This window comes from Heteronotia binoei, chromosome 9, assembly GCF_032191835.1.
Source record: "Heteronotia binoei isolate CCM8104 ecotype False Entrance Well chromosome 9, APGP_CSIRO_Hbin_v1, whole genome shotgun sequence".
Classification (NCBI taxonomy): Eukaryota; Metazoa; Chordata; class Lepidosauria; order Squamata; family Gekkonidae; genus Heteronotia; species Heteronotia binoei.
Genome location: NC_083231.1, coordinates 92,100,156 through 92,124,403, shown reverse-complemented (window position 1 = coordinate 92,124,403; position 24,248 = coordinate 92,100,156). Strand labels below are relative to the sequence as shown.

Genomic DNA, 24,248 nt, shown 5'->3' with positions numbered 1-24,248 from the left:
CTACTATTTAGCAATTCTGTGGCAAGCTACATTGAGATAAAATAGCCTACTGATGCATTTGAAAATCTATTGCCGGGGAGGGGGGGGGCGTGTGTGGACACACTGACATCATGTTGCAAAAGAACAACAAACCACTCACTTTAAACACTGTTTAACTTCTTAACAATCACCACTCAGTCATGCTTAACTTTGCTGAGAAAGACTAATGTCTAGTATCAACAATTTGTCCTCACTGATGCTTTTTTAAAAATGCTCACCAATTTACTACAATTTATATAGAGGTTCACTGAAGGTAAAGGAGCTGCCTCCCTGTTATTTAGAAATTATTTCCAATATAGCTTGATTCTCTTTTTATTTGATGTTTATTTATTTAATTTATATCCCGCCCTCTGTGCTGAAGGCAGGCTCAGGGCTCACAAATTAAGGGTCACACAATCACATTAGTGTGACCAGATAAGATAAAACAACAATAAAAACATAAAACACAAAAACAATTACTAAAACATCTACATGTGCTAATATCATGGTTTCAGACAACAATTAAATTCTACTGGTGGTTAGCTGTTTTAAGAGGTTCCAGGATCACCGCAGCATGATGAGGTAGGCCATTGGTAGTATTTTTATGGGCCAGTCCCGTAGCTGCAGGTGTTGCTGTCATGAAAATGCATGACAGAAGAATGCTGTTTTGCAGGCCCTGCAAAACTGTGGAAGCTCTCACAGGCCCCTTACCTCCTCCAGCAACTCATTCCACCAGCTAGGGCAGCAACGGAAAAGGCCCTAGCTCTCGTTGATTTGAGCCTCACTTCTCTGATGCTGGGAACTGTCAGCAGATTTTGAAACCCAGACCGAAGTGCTCGCTGGGGCATGTGCATGGAAAGGCAGTCCCTAAGGTATGCAGGACCCTAGCCATATAGGGCTTTAAAGGTAATGACCAGCACCTTGAAGCTAATCTGGTACACTATCGGTAGCCAGTGCAATGCTTTCAGCACAGGCTGAATGTGTTCCCGTAAAGGAATTCCCATTAGCAGCCTGGCTGCAGCATTCTGCACTAGCTGAAGTCGCCGGATTTGGGACTTGTTCTATATTGTGTTATTAAAAAGCTCAGAAAATAGTACACACAGGATGAACAAACTGCAGAGCTACCACAAAAAAGCTAAGCGGATTCTTCCACCAGAAAATTTTCAGCTCAAGCACCATTGACATGAATGGGAGTTGTACAAGAGCACCATAAAATTCTGATGCAGCTCTTATTTCAATAAGGAGCTCATGCAGAAGAACTTGCCACTAGACGGCAGATCACACATACACTCATTCATGGAATGTAATCAAACGTGGGAGACAATTAAGACAGAGGGATCAAGGCACAAAGCATTTCATGCAAATTAATGAGTGGGTGGGAATATTTTTCAGCCAAGGGCAATTTATTTTGCCAAGTATATTTTATTAATTCCCGTAATAACATTTTGTTTCAGTTCTTCCCTTTATTACTTTTCAATATTAAAGGGTTTTTTGTTGTTGTTTTGTGCCATGGCATTTCTTATTTTTTCCCCCTTCCCATACAAGCCAACCATTGATAGTTGTGTGGAATGCACAGTTTCTGTTAAGGAAAGCACAGAAAAAGGATTGGGAGCTTCTGCTACTTTGTAAAGCACTGTGAAAGCTATAAAATTATCATAATAAAGAACCTCTACATTTTCAAAAGACAAATGCTTTTATCTGAATTTGGGTTGCTTTTTGTCAGGAGAATCCAGATATTCACCAACAAGAAGGTAAGGCAACAGTACTAGTTCCAGTTTTCCCAAAACTTCCACAAGAACTAAGGTGCAGATCAAACCACTGGTCTATACCAAGTCTTAATTGTCTTATGAACAGGGCTGGCCTTACCACTAGGCAAACTAGGTGATTCCCTAGGGTGCCAGCCTTCTGTGATTTGGTGATGTTATCACTGCAGGGTGTGTACAGAAGTTAGCCTTGCCTAGGGTGCCAGAGAGTCTAGGGCCGACCCTGCTTATGAACCACCAAGGCAGCTCAATACACCCAGCATATAAAATGCAGTCTGCCTTATGCTTGACACCCTGTATTATCTCTTCCCCAGAAAGACCAGGCAAAAATCAGAATATTCAAATTAAAATATTTACACCTCACCTTTTCTTTGTGACTCAAGATGGCTTGAATTCAACTCTGAAACAAACTGGGAGCCAATATATGTATCTTTTAAATAATCAGGATGCCACACTGAACTGTGGTTCCAGGGCCGTCTTCAATGGCAGCTCCACATAGGGCATGTTACAACCACGAATTACAAAAATTAGATTAGTGTAATCAGGTTGGATTGGGTCTAAAATTAGATTAGTGTAATCAGGTTGGTTGGGTCTAAGAAAGGCGAGGGATGGCAGACAAGACACTGAGAGAAAGCAATCCTGGCTATCACAGCAAGCTTTTTTTCCCCCTAACAGCAAGTCTGGAAACATCAACATTTCCCAGCTCTTTACCTGTTCTGTAAATGCCAATAATCCAGCCAAAACAAACAGATGCAGTCCCCCCCAAAGCCTTGTGCTGCCATGGTAGAAGAAGAAGGAGAGAAGAAATTGGATTTATACACCACCTTTTACTACCTGAAGGAGTCCTGAGCAGCTTACAATCTTCTCTCCATTCCCCTCCCCACAACAGACACCCTGTGAGGTAGGTGGAGCTGAGAGAGCTTTCCCAGAACCTCTCTTGAGTGGAACAGCTCTGTGAGAACTTGTGATAGAGTCAAGGTTGGCACTTGACCATTTTATTTGCAGGCCACAATACATGACTGGAGAGCTGCTTTGAGTCCCAATTAGGGAGAAAAGTTGGATGTAAATAAATAAATGCAAATACAGGTATTCATCTTGAAAGGTCCCAACACACACACACATCCTTAGAGAACAAGGGGCAGTGAAAATACCAGTACAAAAAATGAAGAAAAGAAGAGACCTCAAAAGGTGCAAGAAACTGGTCTCCTAGAGCCCAATACATTTCAAGTCATGATGTTCTTTATGGCAACTGAACCAGTTTCTTCCAAAAGAACTGCTTAAGCAATCGTACATGTTAGCTATCTAAAGTAAAGATTTCTAAGAATGCGCTGAATCTGCTACATCTTTTGAGGTAATGTTTTCTTGTCTTTCCTGCCCTGACCAACAGGCATATATCACTCAAAATTGGTTTAAGCAACAGTATGAAGTAAACAACCTCTACGATATCCATTCCTTTATTAGACGTTTATCAACATTCCTGTACTTATCCATTCTGATATAAAATTTGTGGGCTTGCACCTACCCGTGACCGGGGCATCTATATCCAGCAAATTTTTTTCCTGACGGAGAATTGAAGCACCCTCTGTTATTATTCTCAAAGCAACACTCTCTTCCAGCCTTCCTTCTTTCATAAGGTGTGCCTTTAGGATATCCACGCGGGGTTTTCCATCATTGTCAAACACTTCCTTTGCTGTGAGCCGATGGCTTGGAGGAAATGGGACAGCTGTAAGAATAAAGATAGATTGGTTCAATACACTACTCATTCCAATAAAAGAAAAGTTTTAGCTCTGCTACCAGCCATCAGGTTGTTTCCCCCCAAAAAAAACATCTCAAAGCTTATCAGACTATCAGAATGTCTCCTGGTACATTTAGCAACCTTCTTAAATGCTTTCCTGTATTTCATCTTGAGCACTATTACCCCCATTCTGGAAACAAAATAATGGTTATTACAAAAAGGTCTGCAATGGATAAGAAAGAATGGAGGGCACAGCTTTTGAAAAGAGCCACACTGAAAAGCTATTAATGGCAAGGAAAGACAACTTGGACGCTGCTCTGGCAATGCTTGGGCTTACCGACTGCTAAATCTGCTACATCTTACAATTGCTTACAACACAACCGTAGATCCCACAACAGCTTGGGTACTTTCTGTAATAGCTACAGCAGAAAATCGGACATAAGCAGTAAGCATCCACCCCCTATATACTCCTTAGAAAGCCTCTATGTAAAGAATGCAAATGAACCTAATGTTTCACAGACTGACTGCAGCATTAAAACATTTCTATATCAAGGGTTTACTGCAAAGCCTTCTGCTGTCACGTAGCACAGATGGGCTTTATATTATAGAAGTCACAAGACAGAGCTGCTTTCACTTTCGTACTCCCAACTGAAAACGAGAGAGGTGATGCTCTCGGTTTTGAGGATCAAGATGCAGCATTATCCCAGCTTAACCCCCTTTCCCAAGCAGCTAAATTGGAGTGGCATTAGAGGCCGGCTGCCTTGCCAGCTTCAGGGTAATTATACTGATCCCAGCTGCTGCTGTGGGTGGGTCAGATTATAGAAAAAGTGAATGAAAAGCTTTGGGGAAAATTCAGAATTGGTGTATGTACAGCATGTATACAAGCCAGGCTTCATGAAGTGGAGTACATCTCCTAGCATGTATGCTACCATCCCTACCACTTGAGCTTCTGGCATCTTAAAGCGCCATTTCAGAAGTTTCCTATCCATCCCTCCACCCACCCACTTGCACGAGTCACATGCTGAAAAAAACAGACTTCTTTAAAAATATGTATTTTGAAAGGTTGAGATCTCCAAGCTCTCCCAGCGCATTGCTATTGGGGTAAGTCCACTGGGAGGAGTGAACAAAGCAACCTAAAGTAATGGGTAGAATGAGTTGTGAAGGGCTTAAGTGTGCAGCTTTGCAGGAACAGGAGACAGGATATTAAATTACATATGAAGGGAAAGAAAGAGGGAAACTTTTTAACAGCTTGGGCAGGGGGAAGGGAGGCTTTCGTTATTTCAACCAAAGTCCACTTTTTAGAAGTCAGATCTGAGCTCAAGGTAAACTATGTTGCAAAGTCACAACTGACTGATGGAAAACCCCACGAAGTTCCATGTCATCGGATTTTCAAGGTGAGAGCTGACCAGCTGAGCTAGGCTTTAGTAATTCAAAACTGAGTGGGGTGAGGTAAGAGATCAATACTTGGGCTTAAAAAAAAACTTTTACAAGCCTACCAATATTTTGTCCCAGAACTTACATTTAAAATGTATTCATGTTACTTACATACGAGGTTTCAAAATCTGTTATGCCATTCTAGGTATGCACGAAGCTGCTGTACACCAAATTAGACCACTGGTATATATAGCTCGATATTGTCTATTCTGGCAGTAGTTTTTTCAGGATCTTAAGCAGAGTGAGGTCTTTTTCAACATCTATTAACTTTTATCTGGAGATGTTAAGGATTGAACCTGGGACATTCTCAGGGCTTTTTTTGTAGCAGGAACTTTGCATATTAGGCCACACACACACTGATGTAGCCAATCCTCCAAGAGCTTACAGGGCATTTAGCACAGGGCCTACTATAAGCTTCAGGAGGATTGGCTACAGCAGGTGGGTGTAGCCTAATATGCAAAGGGTTCCTGCTACCAAAAAAAGACCCTGGAACTTCTACATGCAAAGTAGGTGTTTTACCACTTTTGTGGGAAATGTAACCAAGTTCTAATTTGAATCCAGTCTATAATTAATCACATGTTCCAAATAAAATACAGATAGGAAATATTTGTGAGAACTAATGGAAAACCAATCTACCATCTGTTCCTATGACTATTCAGCCTCCATTTTATGGGCACTGATCTCTATCCCTTGGTCTGTAACCAGACCACCTCTTCTGCTTAACTTAAGGAGGTCTGGCTAACCCTTGCCTGAGAGATGGTCCAGAGGACATTCTACAGAAGAAAAAAGGCTAGTTAGGAAAAAAAACAGGCAGGAGCTGGAAACTTATTTTGTCATCAAGACACAGCTGACTTATGGCAGCCCCATAGGATTTTCAAGGCAAGAGACACTCAAAGGTGGTTTGCCATTGCCTGCCTCTGCATAGCAGCCCTAGACTTTCTTGGAGATCTCCCATCCAAGTAGACAATGCTGACTTTGATGGACAAGTGGTCTGATTCAGAATAAGGCAGCTTCATGTGTGTTCAAGCACTAACCAGGGCTGACCATACCTAACTTCTGAGATCTTGTCAGATCAGCTAGCCTGTGAGGATACTTTACATGATCAAGAAAGAACCAGTTCAGGCAAGCACAGCCAACTCAATCACTAGGACTGAAAGAAGTAGCAGAGAGAGGGCTCTCCATTAAGTTTGGTTTTCCTCAGCATGAATTCGTATCAAGCAGGAAGTGGGTTTTATTACTACAGATGAGTGTCTACCATATACAGATTCTCTTGCATGCACATAGTGACACATCTTGTTGCAGCCACGACAAGATGGAGCATTTGTACATCCACCTCCTGCCTTGGGTCTGCAAGTTGGGATCAGGGTGGCTGAGTTGTCTGCATCCAATATAAGGCATTGCTATGCTTCAAAACAGCAACAAGCTGCAGAAAAGGTTAATGTTTTTGTTTAGTGCTGTGTGTGCTTGCATCACCAATGCTCTCAGCATAGCTATGGGAATAAGGTTCTTAATTAAACAGCCACTGCGGTGCCAGCAGAGGGGAACACAACACCGTTCTTGGCACACACTACAGGCACTATTGTTTTCCCCTTTAGCTTCCTGATATTTTGTAAAACAGTCTGGTTTTTACTTATCTTACACAGCACTCAAGTTCAATATTTTTCTATATGAACACTGTTTGCGGCACATCTTTACTGTGGGCCAGGACAGATGTACAAGTAGTTTTGGCAATTCAAATTACTAAAAGCAATCACAAACCTCAAATACCAAATTTTATGACAACCAAGAACTTTGTTCCACAATGGATTGCCTCCGGCATTCACACAAACCAAACTCTCAAGCTGTTCTCCATCACCATTGTCCTCAACAATTTCTTTGGCTGATGTGGCACCCCGGTCCTGGACATGATGCTGCTTTCTGTCAATATATACATGCAGCACATCATAAAAGACAGGATGGCTAAAGTTGGAAACCAGCACAAAGAGCTAAGTACATGGAATACAGGTTAAAAGGGTGACCCTTTCAATACTAGCCTGGATAACTGGAGAGTGACAATTCATATGACTATGCTTTTTTGAGAGCCAGGACAAAATCAGCAAGAATTTTATTCTATTAGTAGTATAAGTTTGACAACTAAACAAAAGTTGTATGCCACTGAACATTATCATTAGTCTCTCAACAAAGAGCCTGACTGGCTTGTTCTAAAGAGTGAGGCATAGAATTAATACATGTATGTTGGGCACATCAACAGCAATGATTATTTCAATGTTTGGAATGATTTTCCTTTCAATGCAGACACACTAGTCAGTGAAAATATAACCTCAAGACCCTTTAAAACTCTTCTTGATCTAGGACCCATATATTTGTAATAGTGTCTCTTCCATATGCCCTCATTTGCTAACTATGGTCCTCTAGTTGCCATCTTCTGGTGGTTTCCCTGCTTAAGGTTGATCCCAGTCCTTTTGAGCACTGGTTCCCATCTCATAGAATGGCCTCCCCAAGGTGGTATAGGTGGCACCATCTTCAGAAGTCTTCAAGGGGCGCTTTAAGGCCATTTTCTTTGCTAAGGCTTATAATGGGGTTTAAGCTCCACACATTTTCTCAGGGGGAGGAGTCTGCAGACTTTTATTGTATTGTGTATGTTTAAAATTGAAATTTTAAGATGCAGATGCCTTAAGTCACAATGCATATGTGGTATATCAATATTTTAACAAACAAGTATATTTTGTATTTGACCATTTACTGGGCTATTAATTTCATGACTTGTTCTTATTGTCTCCTGTTTAATCTGTGGATCAAACTGGACAATTGCTGTCTTATACTGAGTCATGGTATTAGTCGATCAAGATCAGTACTATCTACTCTGACTTGGCAGTGGCTCTCCAGAGCCTCAGGTAGGGACTTACAGATAACTCACTACCTATTTTTCTTAAAGTGCAACCATTCTTGCTCCATCTTTAAGGGTTAATGTGCAAAGTAACAATCCTAGTTCTTTCTTGCAGGTGTAATCAATTAAGGGCTCTGGCCTAGCTGGCACCTTATCAGCCCAAGATTGAAGCTGCTAAGCTTCTCATGAGAACATCTAAAAGTTGGGAGGAGGAACATTTGAAGCAGTTATGTAAGATTCTGGAAAAGTCTCCTGAAGGTCATTTGGATTGGAGGTTACCGTCACCTGACCTGAGGGGTGGAAGCTATCATTGTAATATTGCCTCAGAGACAAGAGACTGCTCTCTGAGATTTTATGGGTAACCTATGCTTAGCAGATCTGTTGCTATCACAGAACACATGTAATAGAGGCCTGCTCTTGGATGTAAGTCTATGTTACCTGACAAGCCTTTGGAAGTCTTAGAAAAGCTAGCTTAATTGTTTTGTCTCTGTGTGACTTTTGAAAATAACAACAATTTATTAATATTATTATTTCTATTTATATCCTGCCCTTCCTGCTGAAGCAGGCTCAAAATCTGTTGGCTGTATTCTTATTAACTTGTTTATCTACTCATTGAATTTTAAAAAAATAACTACCAGTGTGTACACACCCTGTGAACTCATGGACCAGCCTGTACAGTTCCTTGACAACTGGATGTGCCGGGGATTGAACCTGGAGCCTTCTGCATGCCAAGAGGATGCTCTACCACTAAGCCACACCCCTCCCTACTAACTCATTTCCTTTAGTAATTAATACTTAATAACACTGCATTACAATATACCATCACTGTAAATGTTCTCACACACAATGGAATCACAAATCATTCCTTCTTTGGAGCCCAAGTTCCAGGTCAGTGTCCTCCCATCAGCCAAATTTGCAATTGATTCTGATCCATATTATTCCTTGTTCTATTTTGCAAGCCTTATTTCAGTATAACTAATACACTGTCATTCTACAAGTGCCAATTAGATCTGCACCCCTTCCATATTTACTAATGTTTTTCTTTTTAAGGATTTTTTTTTTCACCAGGGCAACAAAATGTCTGGAAACTTTACATTTCCTGCTACACCACAGACATTTTAATAGCCTCCTTAAACAACAAAGTACCAAAGTAAGACCTTAGGATGTGCACCACCTAAGCCCTGAGCAGCAAAACCTTTCGACTTTTGACAGTTTAGTGGAGTCATCTCTTCTATTGCTCTGAACTAAGCAAGCAGCTAAAGCCCATCTGACATCAGCCAATTAAAATGTTTTTCCAGCTGCACCTGATTAATGATTAATTAGGCAAAAATACCCCAAGCTGCCAGGTTACTGGTATAATCTGTACATAAATGCAAGGTGTGTGTATATTTTATTTGTACGTTGTCTTTAAGTTCAAAAATGAAGTGGGAGCCAGTTCATCCATGTAATTCATGTCATCACCAAGAGAGGACATGATCCCCACTATATTGAAATTGAAATGGGGTTTTATTATTATGTTGTTGCAATTTTATTTTTTATATTGTACTCCGCTCTGAGCCCCTACGGGGGAATGGGTGGAATATAACTAAACAAATAATTAATAATAATAATAACAATAATAATATGCACAGCCTACAAAAATGGATTTTTGTTTATCACCTGTTATAAATTACTTATCCACATAATCTCTCTTAAAGGGGGCATCGGATTCTTGGCACCCCCCCAAAAAATGCATGCAATAAAAACTTTTAAAATATACTTAAATGTATTTGGGGCCGGGCTAAAATAGGGATTCCTTAAAAAATATAAAATGAAAAGAGTCCAGAAGATATGTTCAAGGTAAAAGGTAGGCATATAAACATTTTAAATAAATAAACAATTAAAAATTAACAATTGTATATACAACAGCTCCAAGATAAAAAGTAGCAAACTGAAGTTGTTTATATTGCCCTTTAAGTACTGCATGCCGCAAACGGGGGGGGGGGGGGGGGGATTATGTCACTCTATTCCAGACCTGCACATGGCATCTCCTGGAAGGCTCAGAACAAAAATAAACTACTGGGGATTACCTGAACTGTGTAGCTCCTGCCCCTTGGGCACCTACTTCCCTTGAGGGTACACCAAGGTGAAAACATATACTTTCTACCTCTTTGTTCTTGCAAGCCAGAACAACCAAGCTACACCTTTATGTCCTTCCCCTCTCAACTTTCTAAAAGCCCACCGAAGAAATACCAGGTACCAGGACTGCACTTTTGTAACGGGGTTGTTAATTTTTAGATTATTTTTAATCAAATTGGACTACATTTTCCATGCCACAGAAGAAGCTCCTGCAAGAAACATTTCACAAACCCCCAACTCTGAGCATATGAATACTTGCAGCTCAGGATGCACATACGATGAGCGAATTTTGGGCTTTCTAGAGCCAAAGGAACATGAAGTCTTGCACATAAATTTATCAAATCTACTAGTTCATAAAAGTCCTTATTAGTCTGTCAGGGTGAATTATGGTCTAAAATGAGTCAAACAAGCAAACCTTTGTAAGGTGGGTATATTCCTACTAGCTGTGATATTAATTACTTTCTGGTGGCAAGATAAGACAGCTTTGCAAATTTGTAACAGAGGCTTCTCTTATTTCCAGGTGCATCATACTGAGGTAGCTGCTCTAGCATATATAGCAAAAAATTCCATATTCAATAAGAGAATCTCTTGAAAATCTCTACAGTGGTTCAATAAAAACTGTTTCAGATATATTCCTTTGTCAAGAGATGAGAATAACATGTTGAAAGTATGTCTTCGTATCTAAAAGACACTAAGGATTTAATTATTAAGTTGGAAGGTTTTCCTCTCCCTGACAATTCTGCCTTAGTTACATTAGATATAGTATCACTTCATTCTAATATACCTCACTCTGAAACAAGAGCAACTCTATAAAAGGTTTATGATAGGAGGTCTGTAACATGTCCATCAGGTAGCAAATGAAGTTTGCATTATACATCCAATTTGTTCCCAACAGCAAACAGGCACCAGATGATGATTGATGATGATGGATTTATATCCCGCCATTCACTCCGAATCTCAGAGTCTTAGAGTGGCTCACAATCTCCTTTACACCTTTCTCCCCCACAACAAACACTCTGTGAGGTAGGTGGGGCTAAGAGAGCTCTCCCAGAAGCTGCCCTTTCCTGCGAGAGCTATGGCTGACCCAAGGCCATTCCTGCAGCTACAAGTGGAGGAGTGGGGAATCAGTTTCTAGATAGTTTTCAAGAATGGACCCTCATATGATATATTACAGTAATCTAATCTAGAGGACACTTAGGCATGAACGACAGTGGCAGTGTCCTTGCTTCAGCAATCAGCAGATCAGGCAAAAATGAATCTATTTGCACCTCCAAGCAGTGAACCCAATGCTTCTGGAAGAAAGAACTCCATCAAAAGTCAGCATTCCCTGCAATCTGGTGTTTTGAACCTCCTGCTAACTTCACCTCATTCTTGTATGGATCAGACACCACTGAGAGAAGAATGAGCTGTAAATCTCCTTCCAGTCCCCGAACTGTGATTAAAAAGGATCATGAGTACAGTGTCTGGCCCAGCTCAATGAACAAGGCAAGTAAGGAAGGAAAATACAAAGACAAGGAGCACTTGGGGGGTTGTTATTTGCTCAAGAAAAATTTACATCTCACACACAAGCTTTTGAGTGCAGCTTCTTGAGTATAATCACTCATTTTTCCAAAGTCATTTAAATTATTTCTGCAAATCAGATACTGCCATCCACTAGAAATATTTCTTACTACTAATGTAGCCAATAGTTCAGCCACGACATTTCAATTTCTCCATAAGTGCGCTATCAAAATTAAGTAATATAAAAACTTCTGAAGTTATACAGCCTTAAACTATAAAGTCTTTGTGTCTGCTCAGATTGTTTTAGACATCACTGTAGTTCAAGCATAATATTTTATTTATTTAAAATATTTATATTCCATTTTTCTATCATCAAGCCTCCAAGGCATTTTTCCAATGTCAAAACCGAACATCTAAGTGAATTAATTTTTAAAATCAGAAAGCAGCAAAAATAAATAAATAAAAATCATCCCTGAGTGAAAAATACCAGTATATTATCTCTCAGGATATGTCTTTGAAAGATTCATTGTACCATGCACATATTATGAAGATAAAGCAGCACACAAAAATGCAAACCAGTGGCACCTTCTTAAAGACATCATAAACGCTGCCAGCTAGGCATAATTAAAGCATGGGTTGTTCACCTGCTTAAACATAACAGCAAGAGAAAGATGAAGGCATATTTGCAGAGAACAATTGCTGAGAAGTAACAGCTATTTTAGACTTATTTTACCGACTTGCTTGTTACAGGTGAAATACAGTACACAGCAGTGAGTCATTACAGCCCTCGGTTGCCAAGAAACGGCATAGCTACGGCCCACTTATAGTAGAGAAGCCTACCAAAACAACATGCCACTCTAGAGAAATATCCAAAGGCAGGCAGTTCAGGACTGACCTGAAGTTGAAACAAAACTGCCATTGGAACACAGCTACATTTAAACACAAGATAATAGTATACTTCTGACATAAATCATAACTTATTGTTACAGGAAGGAACCCAGGGCATACTTGGGCTCACATACTTTCTTCCCTCTCCCTTGTGGCTCAATGATTAAAGACTTTTGAAGGAAAGAATATTATGTTCTCTACAAACCCAGTTAACAAGATGTGAGCTACATCTATACACCACTTGATATTGATATCATGCATTATAGACATCATTCTCAGTGGAACAGGATTATATGCACTGAAGAATCCATATGTGAATGACTGCAATGATAACATAATATCCATTTTGGGAACACTATTTCTGGGGCAGTGTGCTCTGTTTTCTTGGTGCTTGGGGGTAACAGTGGGAGGGCTTCTGGGGTTTTGGCCCTGCTGGTGGACATCCTGATGGCATCTGGCTTTTGGGCACTATGTGGCAGAAAGTGTTGGACTGGATGGGCCACTTGGCCCGATCTAACACGGCTTCTCTTAGGTTTTTATTTACTTCATTTATAGCCCGCCTTTCTCACTGAGATGCAAGGTAGATTATGCAATGTAAGCCAACAAAGTCAGATAGCATGAGATAGCCAACAGTCAATTCAATAGGACTAGCTGCAAACAAACAAAAAAACACAAAAAGGAATTATAGTAGTAGACAGCAGTGCAGGAAGAGTGAGATAATATATACAACAGTGAAACAGATTGCAATCTATTCCGTTAAACTACACCTTTATTCCCTTTATAGAAATGTCACTGCATTATAGGGAAGAGAACAATCAGTTTATTTATATATATTTACTGTTAAATCATAGCTGACCTAGGGCAACCCCAGAGGGTTTTCAAGGCAAGAGACAATCAGAGGTAGTTTGCCATTGCCTGCCTCTGTGTAGAAACCCTGGATTTCCCTGGAGCTCTCCCACCAAATACTAGCCAGGGCCAGCCCTGCTAAACTCCCAAAACCTGATGAGATCAGGCTAGCCTGGACTCCCAAACTAGTTTATAGCTCTGACAAACTATGGCTTGCTTAAAAGTACTACTCTTCAGTTATTAAGTCACATGAGAAGGGAATGGAGGAACCCCTTGCTTGTTCATGCCAGTGCTCCTTCATGGCTTTTACAAGCATGATAACTTAGTCTCATTTGAGATATTCAGAGGGTACAGGGAACAAAAATCTAGACACTAGTCTGAAGAAACAACATTATTAATAGGTGACTGCAAGACACGCAACTTACAGGGGGCACTGCAAGACAGGCAACTTGGTGCACTGCATTGCAACACTAGGCAAACTAGAACTCTGTGCCATCAACAGCATAAGGTGGGCTGACACCACCATGCCACTGGCAGTTGCACTGTTGGGGGAGCAGAGCATTTCCAATCACTACTGCAATATATTTTAGTCAATCACCAGTCATAGACCTACAGATCCAGAAACAGTTGTCGTCAGTGGATTCCCACCTGCTTTACAAACCCAGAAACCATCAATCAAGACTGCTTATGGTTAGAGAGAGCAACTGTGTAATGAAAGGATTACTTATTTTGTTCCAGCTCCAGGTTCTTAGAGAGCCAAAAAGCTACTTTCGGCATGTCTTTTGACTTTCTGGCTGAGTGACAGCCCACCTCCCAGTTCACTTCTACCCCTCTCTCACAAGCTACTTCTGCAAAGCCTTCTCCATTTCCCAAAGAGGTTTCAACTTGTGATCTGTTTGAGAAACACTACTCAAAAGCTATTACAAAATTCCTGGCATCTAAACATTCTAATCTTTTTTTGTTTTGACTACAGCTACATAAACAAGAAATCAGACAAGTTCAACAGAAATCCCTTTAAGAAAGTGTAGGCTAGCACATGCAGTATTACAACTGGAAAAGTTGATGTCAACTTCCTGACCTCCAGCTGTGGAATTCTGCTTTTGAACTTAGCGCCCCACCTAAGTTTGTTCCATGAACTTCCAAGCACTATGTTGACAGATTATGCTTTCTTTTAAATTAGGCATTCAACAAAGAACAAACATCCTTTTTACAATACCATTAGAAGGACAACTAATTTGGTGGAAATCAAAAGCAAATGGAAAATGTTACAGCAACAGTAATGCTTTGGTAACAGATACACTGAATATAAATTGCTAGTCTTCTCTAGTCTTAACATGATGATGGATAGTGCCATATACGCATCACATCACTTTCTATAAAATCTGGTGCAAATTCAGTGCATTAGGTTAGAATAGAGGGGCCTTTGGTGTTCCCCTCTGCCCAATGAATCCCTACACACTAATCGTGCAAGGGGATACAGACACAGAAATCGAATCAGAAATGTGCTGGCCAAATAAATAAGAGAAGTGATTAACCTTTAAAAAAAACTCTAGGCTTTCTGGTTACAGGACTACAAGAGTGACCAGAGGCAAGTTCTACATGCGCTTTCATGGATGATTACATTAATAATAATATTGCAGCAATCTTGGATGATGATATTGGTAATAATCATACTCCAATAATCCTTGATAGTCTTGTAAGGTAAACCTGTATTGCTGCTACCAAATTACAGATGGAGAAACTGAGGCTAAGAGAATAGATTCCGTAAGGCCAAAATGAGATTTGTACATCCTGTTTCTGTTTTCTGTAATCTTGGTCCTATTACACTGCTTATTAGATGTCTCATCATATCACCTGCATCAATTTATACTGTGTAATCTCCCTGGAATTTCAATGAGAAAGGTAAATTATAAAATAAATACATAAACTATAAGACTCAGCTCATTCTTTTTTGCCACTGTGCAATACCAAACCTGTCCTTTGAGGTACAACTTTAAAATTATGTGGGGTAGTTTAAAAAATACCTATTCAGCATTGTTCATGCTCACAGTCATTTAAACTATGCTCTTAGCTACTATGCATACACCATTAGTACATCAGGAATCAATACCCTGAGCAGGCGCTGTACTGCATGCCAACAGTAAATGAAGGTCTGTCTTAAGAGATAAGCTCTTCTTGACCTATCACAATACATTTGCAGTGGGCCCAGGCTTTCCTTGTTTGCCTTTGAGACCAAGATAGAAGCACTGGACGTGTCTACTTGGATATAAATATCCACTATTTATATGTCACCCTGACCTGAATGGATCAGGCTAGACTGATCTCATTAGATCTCAGAAGCTTAAGCAGGGTCAGCCCTGATTAGTGCTTGGATGAGAAACCATCAAGGAAGTCCAGGGTTGATACACAGAGGCAACCAATGGCAAACCATCTCTATTCATCTCTTGCCTTGAAACCCCTGTGGTCAGCTGCAACTTGATGGCACTGTCCTCCACCGTTCATGTGTCATGAAATAACATCTGTAATCCTAGAGCCAGTGCTCTTCAAGTATGAGACAGGATCCCCTGGAAAAGTAAATTCATGAGCTTCTTCCTGATCTTCTCCCCACTATCACCCTTCCAATACTGTACAACTTACAAGTGACCACTTCAAACTATCTCCCAATACAATTCCTATGGATTACCATGGACTGAAAACCCTGCTCCATTTATGCATTATTTTTGCTCCTGTGCAACTGATTTCTATAGGAGTCTGAAACCACCTAATGTGTTTTTATCTTCCTCTTTGTCCAAGGAGCTCAGAGTGCTATATAAGGTTCTCCTTTGCTCTATTTTATCCTCACAACCACCCATGGGAGAGAAGCTGGGCTGAGAGTGACTGGCCCAATCCCTCCCCCCCCCCCCCCCCGGAAGCTTCATAATATTCTTGGTCTAATTCTAACCATTATAATATACTCTCAGCCCCTTCTTCTTCAGGCATTTTGCTGCTGGCCAAGGAAACAAGTGGGTGCTGCCTCCTCTTCTACCATCTGGCTTTTGTTGTGTCCTGTTACACTTGAAGAGATTCACAGAGTTGTTTTCTTGGCTATGAAGAAGTTTCCTGTGAAAAATGCCTGTCCTACTAGGAGTTATTCGGTACCTGAAAACCAAATTGGCCCCCTCTTCAGCAGTAAATCCATATTTAAGTGCTTAGCATGTTCCACAACAGCACACCAACTCCCTTGGTTCAGCTGTGAAAGAAATTCCCTTACTTTCTCCTACTCACAGGCACTCATAGGAGTGAAGAAAAAAACACCAAAGCTTCAGCCCACAGAGCCATATGTTCTGGACTCAGCAACACAAAATGCTTTTCTTTCAACCTCTTCAAGGAAATAGCCTTAAGCATTCTCTGAAGCATCCCCAGAACAACCCTCCCATCACACAATGAAGTCCATCTCTTTTGTGGTTTGCCAAATGCTAGATTTTGTTTTGTTTGGGGGGTTTTTTTGCACAGCATAACCACAGTGCTGTGATATTAAAGCCATGTTACAATCATTACCTGTAATTTAATACAAGTGTTCTATGCACATTTTCTTTGTATCTGGAAAAGAAACTGTTCCTGGCTCCTGATGTTTCAGGCACCATGGTGGCTCCATTTAAAAAAGCTAAATGTTTGACATTTTGCAGCTCAGAAAAGGAAGGAGAGGGGGGTTTGAGGGGAAAATGTAAGCTAATTACACAGGTCCAAGTGTACCTAGTTAAACTCCTACAGAGCATTCCAGGAGTGTGTAGGCTGTTCTGTGTAGGAAGGAGTAAAGTTGTTGCTGATTTCACCGCAGCACGGGCTTTGCAGCCTTCTTATAAGCTGTTCCAACAGTTTTATTTCAATCTCTCAATCAGCAATGGGGAAAATAGCTTCCAAGCAAGAGAACAGGATAATAGCTTGGTTCCAGGCTACCAAGAGCATGCAACTCCTGTTTCCTTTACACCTTCAGCTTTTGTACATTTTGTAAACAATCCTGCTCATTCATATTTGGTTGCTAAGGGAGTAGACTACTTTGGAATCTCTTTCATAGGTCTAATTTCCCTGTTCTGTAATTATCACATCTCCAAGTCCCCTTTAACAAAGTGACAAAGGTATCCATTGAAGTAACCTGATCACATGACTTTAGCATCCAGTTCCACCTTCTATTCAAGGATGATCTATGACATTTTCTTCTTAGCACAAGGTTTCAACCTGTGAAGTCAGGAAATATGCAGCCCATGGCTCCAATTTAGAGGAAGAACAGTACTAGGAACCAATGTTTCTGCAGGAGTCAATCTGGTTAGAATTCCAGACAAGGTTCTGGAAGAGCTGGGTTCAGAGCCCCACTCAGCCATGAGGCTCACTGGACTGGCTCAATAACCCTACTCTCAGCCTAATCCACCTCGCTGGCAATGGTGAAATGGAAAGAACTGTGTATGCTGCCCTGAGCTCCTTAGAGGATGAGCAGCATAAAACAAACGATAGAGAATCAGAAGTCTCATCTTGAAATTCTAGATGTAAGGCTGGCTGTTGATAGTGGTGGAGTGCCTGTGCTTCACCACTATCAACAGCCACCCTCTACATCTTTGCTCTTTGCAAGGTTCTATTCTCTTTGCACTATCATCAAAAGGACGAAACTAGGGGTTATCAGCAAGAGAACAAAGGAAACAGTATGCTCCAATATTTACTGATAGACCCCCACAGTTCAGATCCAGCAACTTTAAAACATATACAGACTATCTGATGTATACAGTAGCTTTCATGAGTTGAGGAACATTCTATAAGATAATCCCCTCCCCATTTCACTCATTACTTATACTGGGATAACATCCTAGGAACATAGACCATCTCCTATAGCTCTGAGAGTTGGGACCCAAAGTGGGTTGCAAAACCTCTGAAAATGGGTTGCAGGCCAGCCCTCCCTAATGGTAGCTTCTCGTCAGTTCAGTTTTATTATTATGGTCAGCAACCAGATCCAACAGACATGGCTCCTGCTCTTTGCATCCTTCTCTTTCTTTCCTCCTCCTCAACTTCTTACATTCTAATCTCCCTCTTCATTACAATATTGAAGGTCAAAAAGCCATTGGGCAGCTAGTAACTTTACAGTAGTAGCTGAAAGAAGGGAGAAGCTGAAGTGCAGAGTAGGTGGCAGCTATTCAGCATGCCATGGGAAAACCAGAAAAGGGAAGGAAGGGGCATGTGGGATCTCTGTCTTGGTGCTGCTCCTAAAGCAGACCAATCTCTTGCTCCCCTCCCACCCCCGCTTTCACCCTTTACTTGCTGTGCAAGATGTACTGCACTGAGCCCCCTGCCACTACCCTCTTCCCCACCATCAGCAATCTTTGTGTATCTCCTGAACCCAATCACCCACAAGCATACCACCTCACAACCTTCACCTTTGGCTCAACCGGCAAAGGAGAAGGAAATGAAATCCCACTTGCTTGGGGTTCATAGTGGGGGCAGCTGCACTCTTTTGTGTGGTATCTGCTGGTTTCTCAAAAACATCTGGTTGCAAACTATAGAAAATGGAATGCTGGAATAGCTGGTTGCCAAGGCAACACTTTGCCAAGAACACTAACAAAACTTGGCCAGCCCGGGATGTACAAAATATATTTGGGCTTGTGGGTCACCATACCCAAAAGACTAGACACCACAGTCCTAGAGAAATATTGCAAATTACAGTGTTCAATTTATCATAGGAGATGAAAGAGAAAAGAAGACACCAAAAACAACACTGCTATTAATTAATCTCACAAGATCCATTTTACATAATCAATAAAATTACTACTCTCCCCCCCTTTTTATGTAGGAAAATACATTCAGTTACAATGGTTACAAAACATTATCTTGTGGTGAGATCATTTGGGTACCGACTAGGATTTAGGTTCAAATCCCCACTGCCATGGAAGTTTGCCAGGTGACTTGGGCAAATCACGCTTCTTTCAACCTTGTCTACCTCACAGAGTTTTATGAGGATAAAACGGAAGGGGGCAAACTGAAGTATGGGTGCCCTGAGCTCACTGGTAGAAGGACAGGATAAAAATATACTAAATAAGTAAAATACCTACATTTAATACTATCTACTGGTTTTCTCACATGGCACTGTAGTTTATAAACGCTTCTCAAGTGATTTTGCTATCAGCTACCACATTTTTTTAAAAATCCAAACCAATTAACAGATTGGACTAGAATAAAAATATGGATTAAAACCTTGAATTTCAGATCCAAATTCCAAATACCTTTATTGGCATAGAAATAAAAACTGCAGCATAGCAAATTTACATGGAGTTTCAAACATCAAGAAGGTGAGCTAGTCTTTTGCTCCCTGATTCTTATGGCAGCCAAAAGGTACTTTGCAACCAGGCTTGTGATATGGGAACATTGGTCAGATAGTAGGAAAAAAACTAACTTTGCTTCAGGTAATCCATAAAAATTAGACAGAATAGGTTTGATTATAGAGTCCCTCACTTCCCCATAAAAATCATAATGAAGTAAAACATGGGCGACCATTTCAAGGTGCCTTCCATTACATGGACAGACTCTATCCTGATAAGGGAATTCAGATTCAAGGTAAAAAAAAATTAGCTGTAGTTTAATAACATCTTTACTGGTCATAAGCAGGAAAAGCACCAAATGCTTTCATTTCCACAATTTACATACACCCCATCTTTGAAGAGATTCAGCAGGGTTCCAATCTTGATCACCTCTTGTTTGGTTCCGGGTCCTGAACTTGTTAAATTTGCAGCATTGTTTCAGTGGCACTTGCTTCCAAGTAACTTTAGAACTGAAACATAAGTCACATGAATATCAGCTTCTACATGTAAAAATCCAACCATCTGACTAAGATTGTAAAATCAGGCTCAGTTACTAGGGACTCCCTAGTAGGGAACATCCAAATGAATGCAGTGATGCTGGATATGATTGATCACTGTAGTAATTTATTCATCCACATACCTATGTAAAGGCAACCATACCATAATCTTAGAAAGATGCTAACGATACAAGAATGGCTGGGTCTTAGCCAGTCAGACAATGAAAAGAGGAACTACAAGTTACATAGTACTATTTCAGTACCGCACACCATGGAAGCTACAGATTCTTCTCTAGACAGATATATTAACAACAACAACAACAACATTGTTTTGGCCCAGGGTTGAATCTCCCCTGCCTATTATAAGAGTTAACCTCTTTCAAATCTGTTTTTATTAGAATCCATTTCCTGGTACAGGCTTAAGGAAAATACAGATACAGAATGTACACTAAGCGATTTTGTACTGACTAATTGAAAGCAGTGTGAGTAAGGAATAGAGGAATGCTACCTCATGCCTAATTTCACATCTGTTTTGCCAAAAAACCTAATACCACACAAGATGAGGTAATATAAGCAGCTTTTGGGGATGGGGAATGAAACCAGATGTATCAACTGAGACAATATCACTGTGTAACTTGATTTTTTTTGTGGTAAAAAGCTTCATCTATAGAAGACAACTACCTCTTACTGCAATTGTCCAAGATGTAAACCTAACTGCTTAGCCCTCGACTGCCACATTGGTTTTACTCACTGCAATTCAAGCATCTTTCCACTATCAATTAGCCCATTAGCCATCATCAACTTTTAACAGGGAGGAAGAGCACACAGGCAAGCCCTGTGGCTCCACTGATTTGACAAGCCATCAGAGAAAGCCAATTTCAGCTGCTAAAACAGCTGCTAAACCTATCCATCTTCAGATCAGTTTCATATTGTTGATCAGTCACAAGGACAAACACCACTAGGGGCACCCAAACATACTGCCCCAAGTAGTTCCATTGCCACCTCAGATTCTTCAGAATCATCCACCAAGACTGAACTCCCTACCAGCAAAGGTAGGATTTCAAACACAGGTGCCCAAGTACAATCAGGGTTAACATATTAAGTAGCTCTATTCAGCAGAAAGCCAGCTTCAGTTCAGTTTTTGAATCAAAAGAAACAAAGCAAGATTCTTTCCTGTTGGAGGCTGCTTAATCTTGCTGGCTCAACACTGCCTTAGGCTTAATAAGACATGCTAAAATGACATATATTTCTGATGTCTCAAATACTCTGATTTGCCATGTTAAATTCTACAGTTTTCCTTCAAAGTACTGGCTTTGGAATAGAGATGTGAAGGCCTGTGAAGGGGGGGAACCCCTCTACCCTACCCCAAGACACCTCCCCCCCATTTTCTGACAGAAAAACTGAGAAATTTGAGGGAGAACTGTTTGGGGGGACACCATGAGATATTTTCTCCTTTAGAGTTAAGTAAAATTCTTCTTTTTCACATACAAAATGTATAACATGAAAAAGGCTGGCCTTTTTCAGTATCCCCAAAAGAATATTTGATGGAACACTGAAAAAGCCTACTATGAAATACTCTTTTTGAGTAACAACAATGCTGTGTTAAGCATCTCACTCATTCCAGATACACATTATGAAACAACTTCCTCAATTTTTCCAACAGCCCAGAAGAACTGGGAAATTTGGGGAAAACTAAAAAAAAAAAATCCCTTATGCTATAGAGTAATATAATGTTTTCTTTTGTTTAAATGTAAACAATTTTGTTTAAAATATGCTATAATGTGTTTTATGACAGTGCATTAAAGAGCTCAGTGTTCTCAGTTTTACAGCTTAATATTCAAACATGCTGGCAGACCTACATATTGTGACTCAAGGTTTCTGTCTAAAAAAATGCTTCCTTTTGTTTGCTACAGAATTTGCTTTCTACCTTTAACTTCTTTTCCCTACCTTTCACACAGAAAAAAATTAAGTATACCTGTGCTATGGTAGTACAGGATGTAGAAGTTAGCAGCTCTTTCTCAAATATGGGGTATACTTGACATTTTCTTATAAAGAAGATGTTTATTCTTTTAAATTCCATAAATATGTCAAAGAGTGTGATTTTATATAAGTTATAAATAATGCATCATGTTAAATCTGTAAATCTTATAACATTGCCACAAGGCAAACCAAACATTAGAGAATTGGAGATTGACTGTGAGGCATTTGCAAAATATTTTGCGGATAAAATCTCATTGCTCCGCCAAGACCTGCCTACCACCTTGGAAACAGTGAGTGAAATTGAGGCTCCGTGCCTGTCTTCGGGTTTGGTTCTGGATCGCTTTGATCCGCTCAACCTGGAGGAAGTCGATGGGATCCTCTCCGCTGCTCGCCCAACAACATGTGATTTGGATCTGTGCCCCTCTTGGCTGATTAAATCTTACCAGAGGGAGCTCAGATGTCCTTTACGGGACATCATAAATAGATCCCTCGCAGAGGGGCATTTCCCAACACCTTTGAAAGAGGCGTTGGTTCGCCCTCTCCTAAAAAAATGTACAGCAGACCCGGCCGAATTGGCGAATTACCGTCCGGTGTCTAATTTACCATTTTAGGTAAAATTATTGAGAGGGCAGTGGCGTTGCAGCTACAGAGATTCCTAGATGACGCTTCCGTTCTAGACCCGTGCCAGTCTGGGTTCCGACCGGGCCATGGGACGGAGACAGTGCTGGTCGCCTTGGTGGATGACCTCCAGCGGCATCTGGATCGGGGCGGCACTGCGGTACTGATGTTATTAGACCTGTCGGCGGCATTTGACACAGTCGACCATCAGTTGCTAAAGCGCCGCCTCGCCGACATAGGGGTTGGGGGGTTGGCCTTGCAATGGCTTTCCTCCTTCCTCTCCGATCGGGGACAAAGGGTGGCCATTGGGGGTGAACGATCCCAGAGGCGCACACTTGACTGTGGGGTGCCTCAGGGAGCAGTTCTCTCCCCAATGCTGTTTAACATTTATATGCGCCCCCTTGCCCAGATTGTCCGGAGGTTCAGGCTGGGCTGCCATCAATATGCAGATGACACCCAGCTCTATCTACTGATGGCCGGCCTGGCTCCGCCCCAGGGAACCTGGATTGGGCCTTGCAGGCTGCAGCGACGTGGGTTGAAACTGAATCCAGCGAAGACAGAGGTCCTTTTGTGGGTCGCGGCGCCCTGGGAGGGGAAATAGCTCTCCCAACTTTCGACGGCGCACCATTGGAACCAGCGTGCCAGGTAAAAAGTCTGGGTGTTTTACTGGAGCCTTCATTATCAATGGAGGCCCAGATAGCAGCCACTGCCAAGTCAGCATTCTTCCATCTGAAGTGGGCAAGGCAGTTGGCCCCCTTCCTGGAACGCCGCGACCTCGCAACAGTGATCCATGCAACGGTCACCTCAAGATTGGACTACTGTAATGCCCTCTACTTGGGGCTACCTCTGTGCCGGACCCGGAAGCTGCAGCTGGTGCAGAACGCGTCGGCCAGGCTACTATTGGGGCTCTCGAAATGGGAGCACATACGGCCGGGGCTGCGCGGACTGCACTGGCTGCCAATTACCTACCGAGTCCAGTACAAAGTGTTGGTTATCACCTTTAAAGCCCTATATGGCCGAGGACCAGCCTACCTAAGGGACCGTCTCTCCCCATATGAACCCCAGAGGGCACTGAGGTCAGTGGGTAAAAACAAAATGACCATCCCTGGACCGAGAGAGGTCAAACTCCAAAACACCAGAGCACGGGCCTTTTCAGTTGCGGCACCTGCACTGTGGAACCAGCTTCCGGAGGAAGTGCGGGCCCTGCGGAACCTTGACCAGTTCCGCAGGGCCTGCAAGACCGCCCTTTTTAGACAAGCCTATAATGACATCGACTGCTGAGTTGCCTGGTACAAAGTACCGCCATCTATAATATTATCTAAACTGGCAGAACCAGCGCCAGAACAGTCTTATTGCTGCCAGATATATATATTCATATAGTGTAACTTAAATTATGTATTTTAATTTAACTAACTGGTTTTTATATGTTTAATTTTAATTGTTAAATCCAAAGTTTTATTATTTATGTTAACGTATGAGCTGTTGTTAGCCGCCCTGAGCCGCCTAGGCGGGGAGGGCGGGATAGAAATAAAAGCTATTATTATTATTATTATTAAGATAGTTTTAAGTTTGATAGTATATTTAAATTTCTCCCCAAATCTTTCCTTAAAAAATAATTTCCCTCATGTCTTTCATAAACCTCACAAC

At 41.2% G+C, this 24,248-nt stretch overlaps 1 protein-coding gene across 5 annotated transcripts in view; it reads right to left on the bottom strand.

Moving 5' to 3' along the window:
• PPP3CA (protein phosphatase 3 catalytic subunit alpha) overlaps positions 1 to 24,248 on the bottom strand; it is a 255,343-nt gene that overhangs the window by 140,442 nt on the left and 90,653 nt on the right. For all 5 annotated transcript variants that reach the window (XM_060246995.1, XM_060246998.1, XM_060246996.1 and 2 more), the window contains exon 2: positions 3,304 to 3,504. In XM_060246995.1, the coding sequence (XP_060102978.1) occupies positions 3,304 to 3,504 (201 nt within the window). The remainder of the gene's footprint in view (positions 1 to 3,303; positions 3,505 to 24,248) is intronic.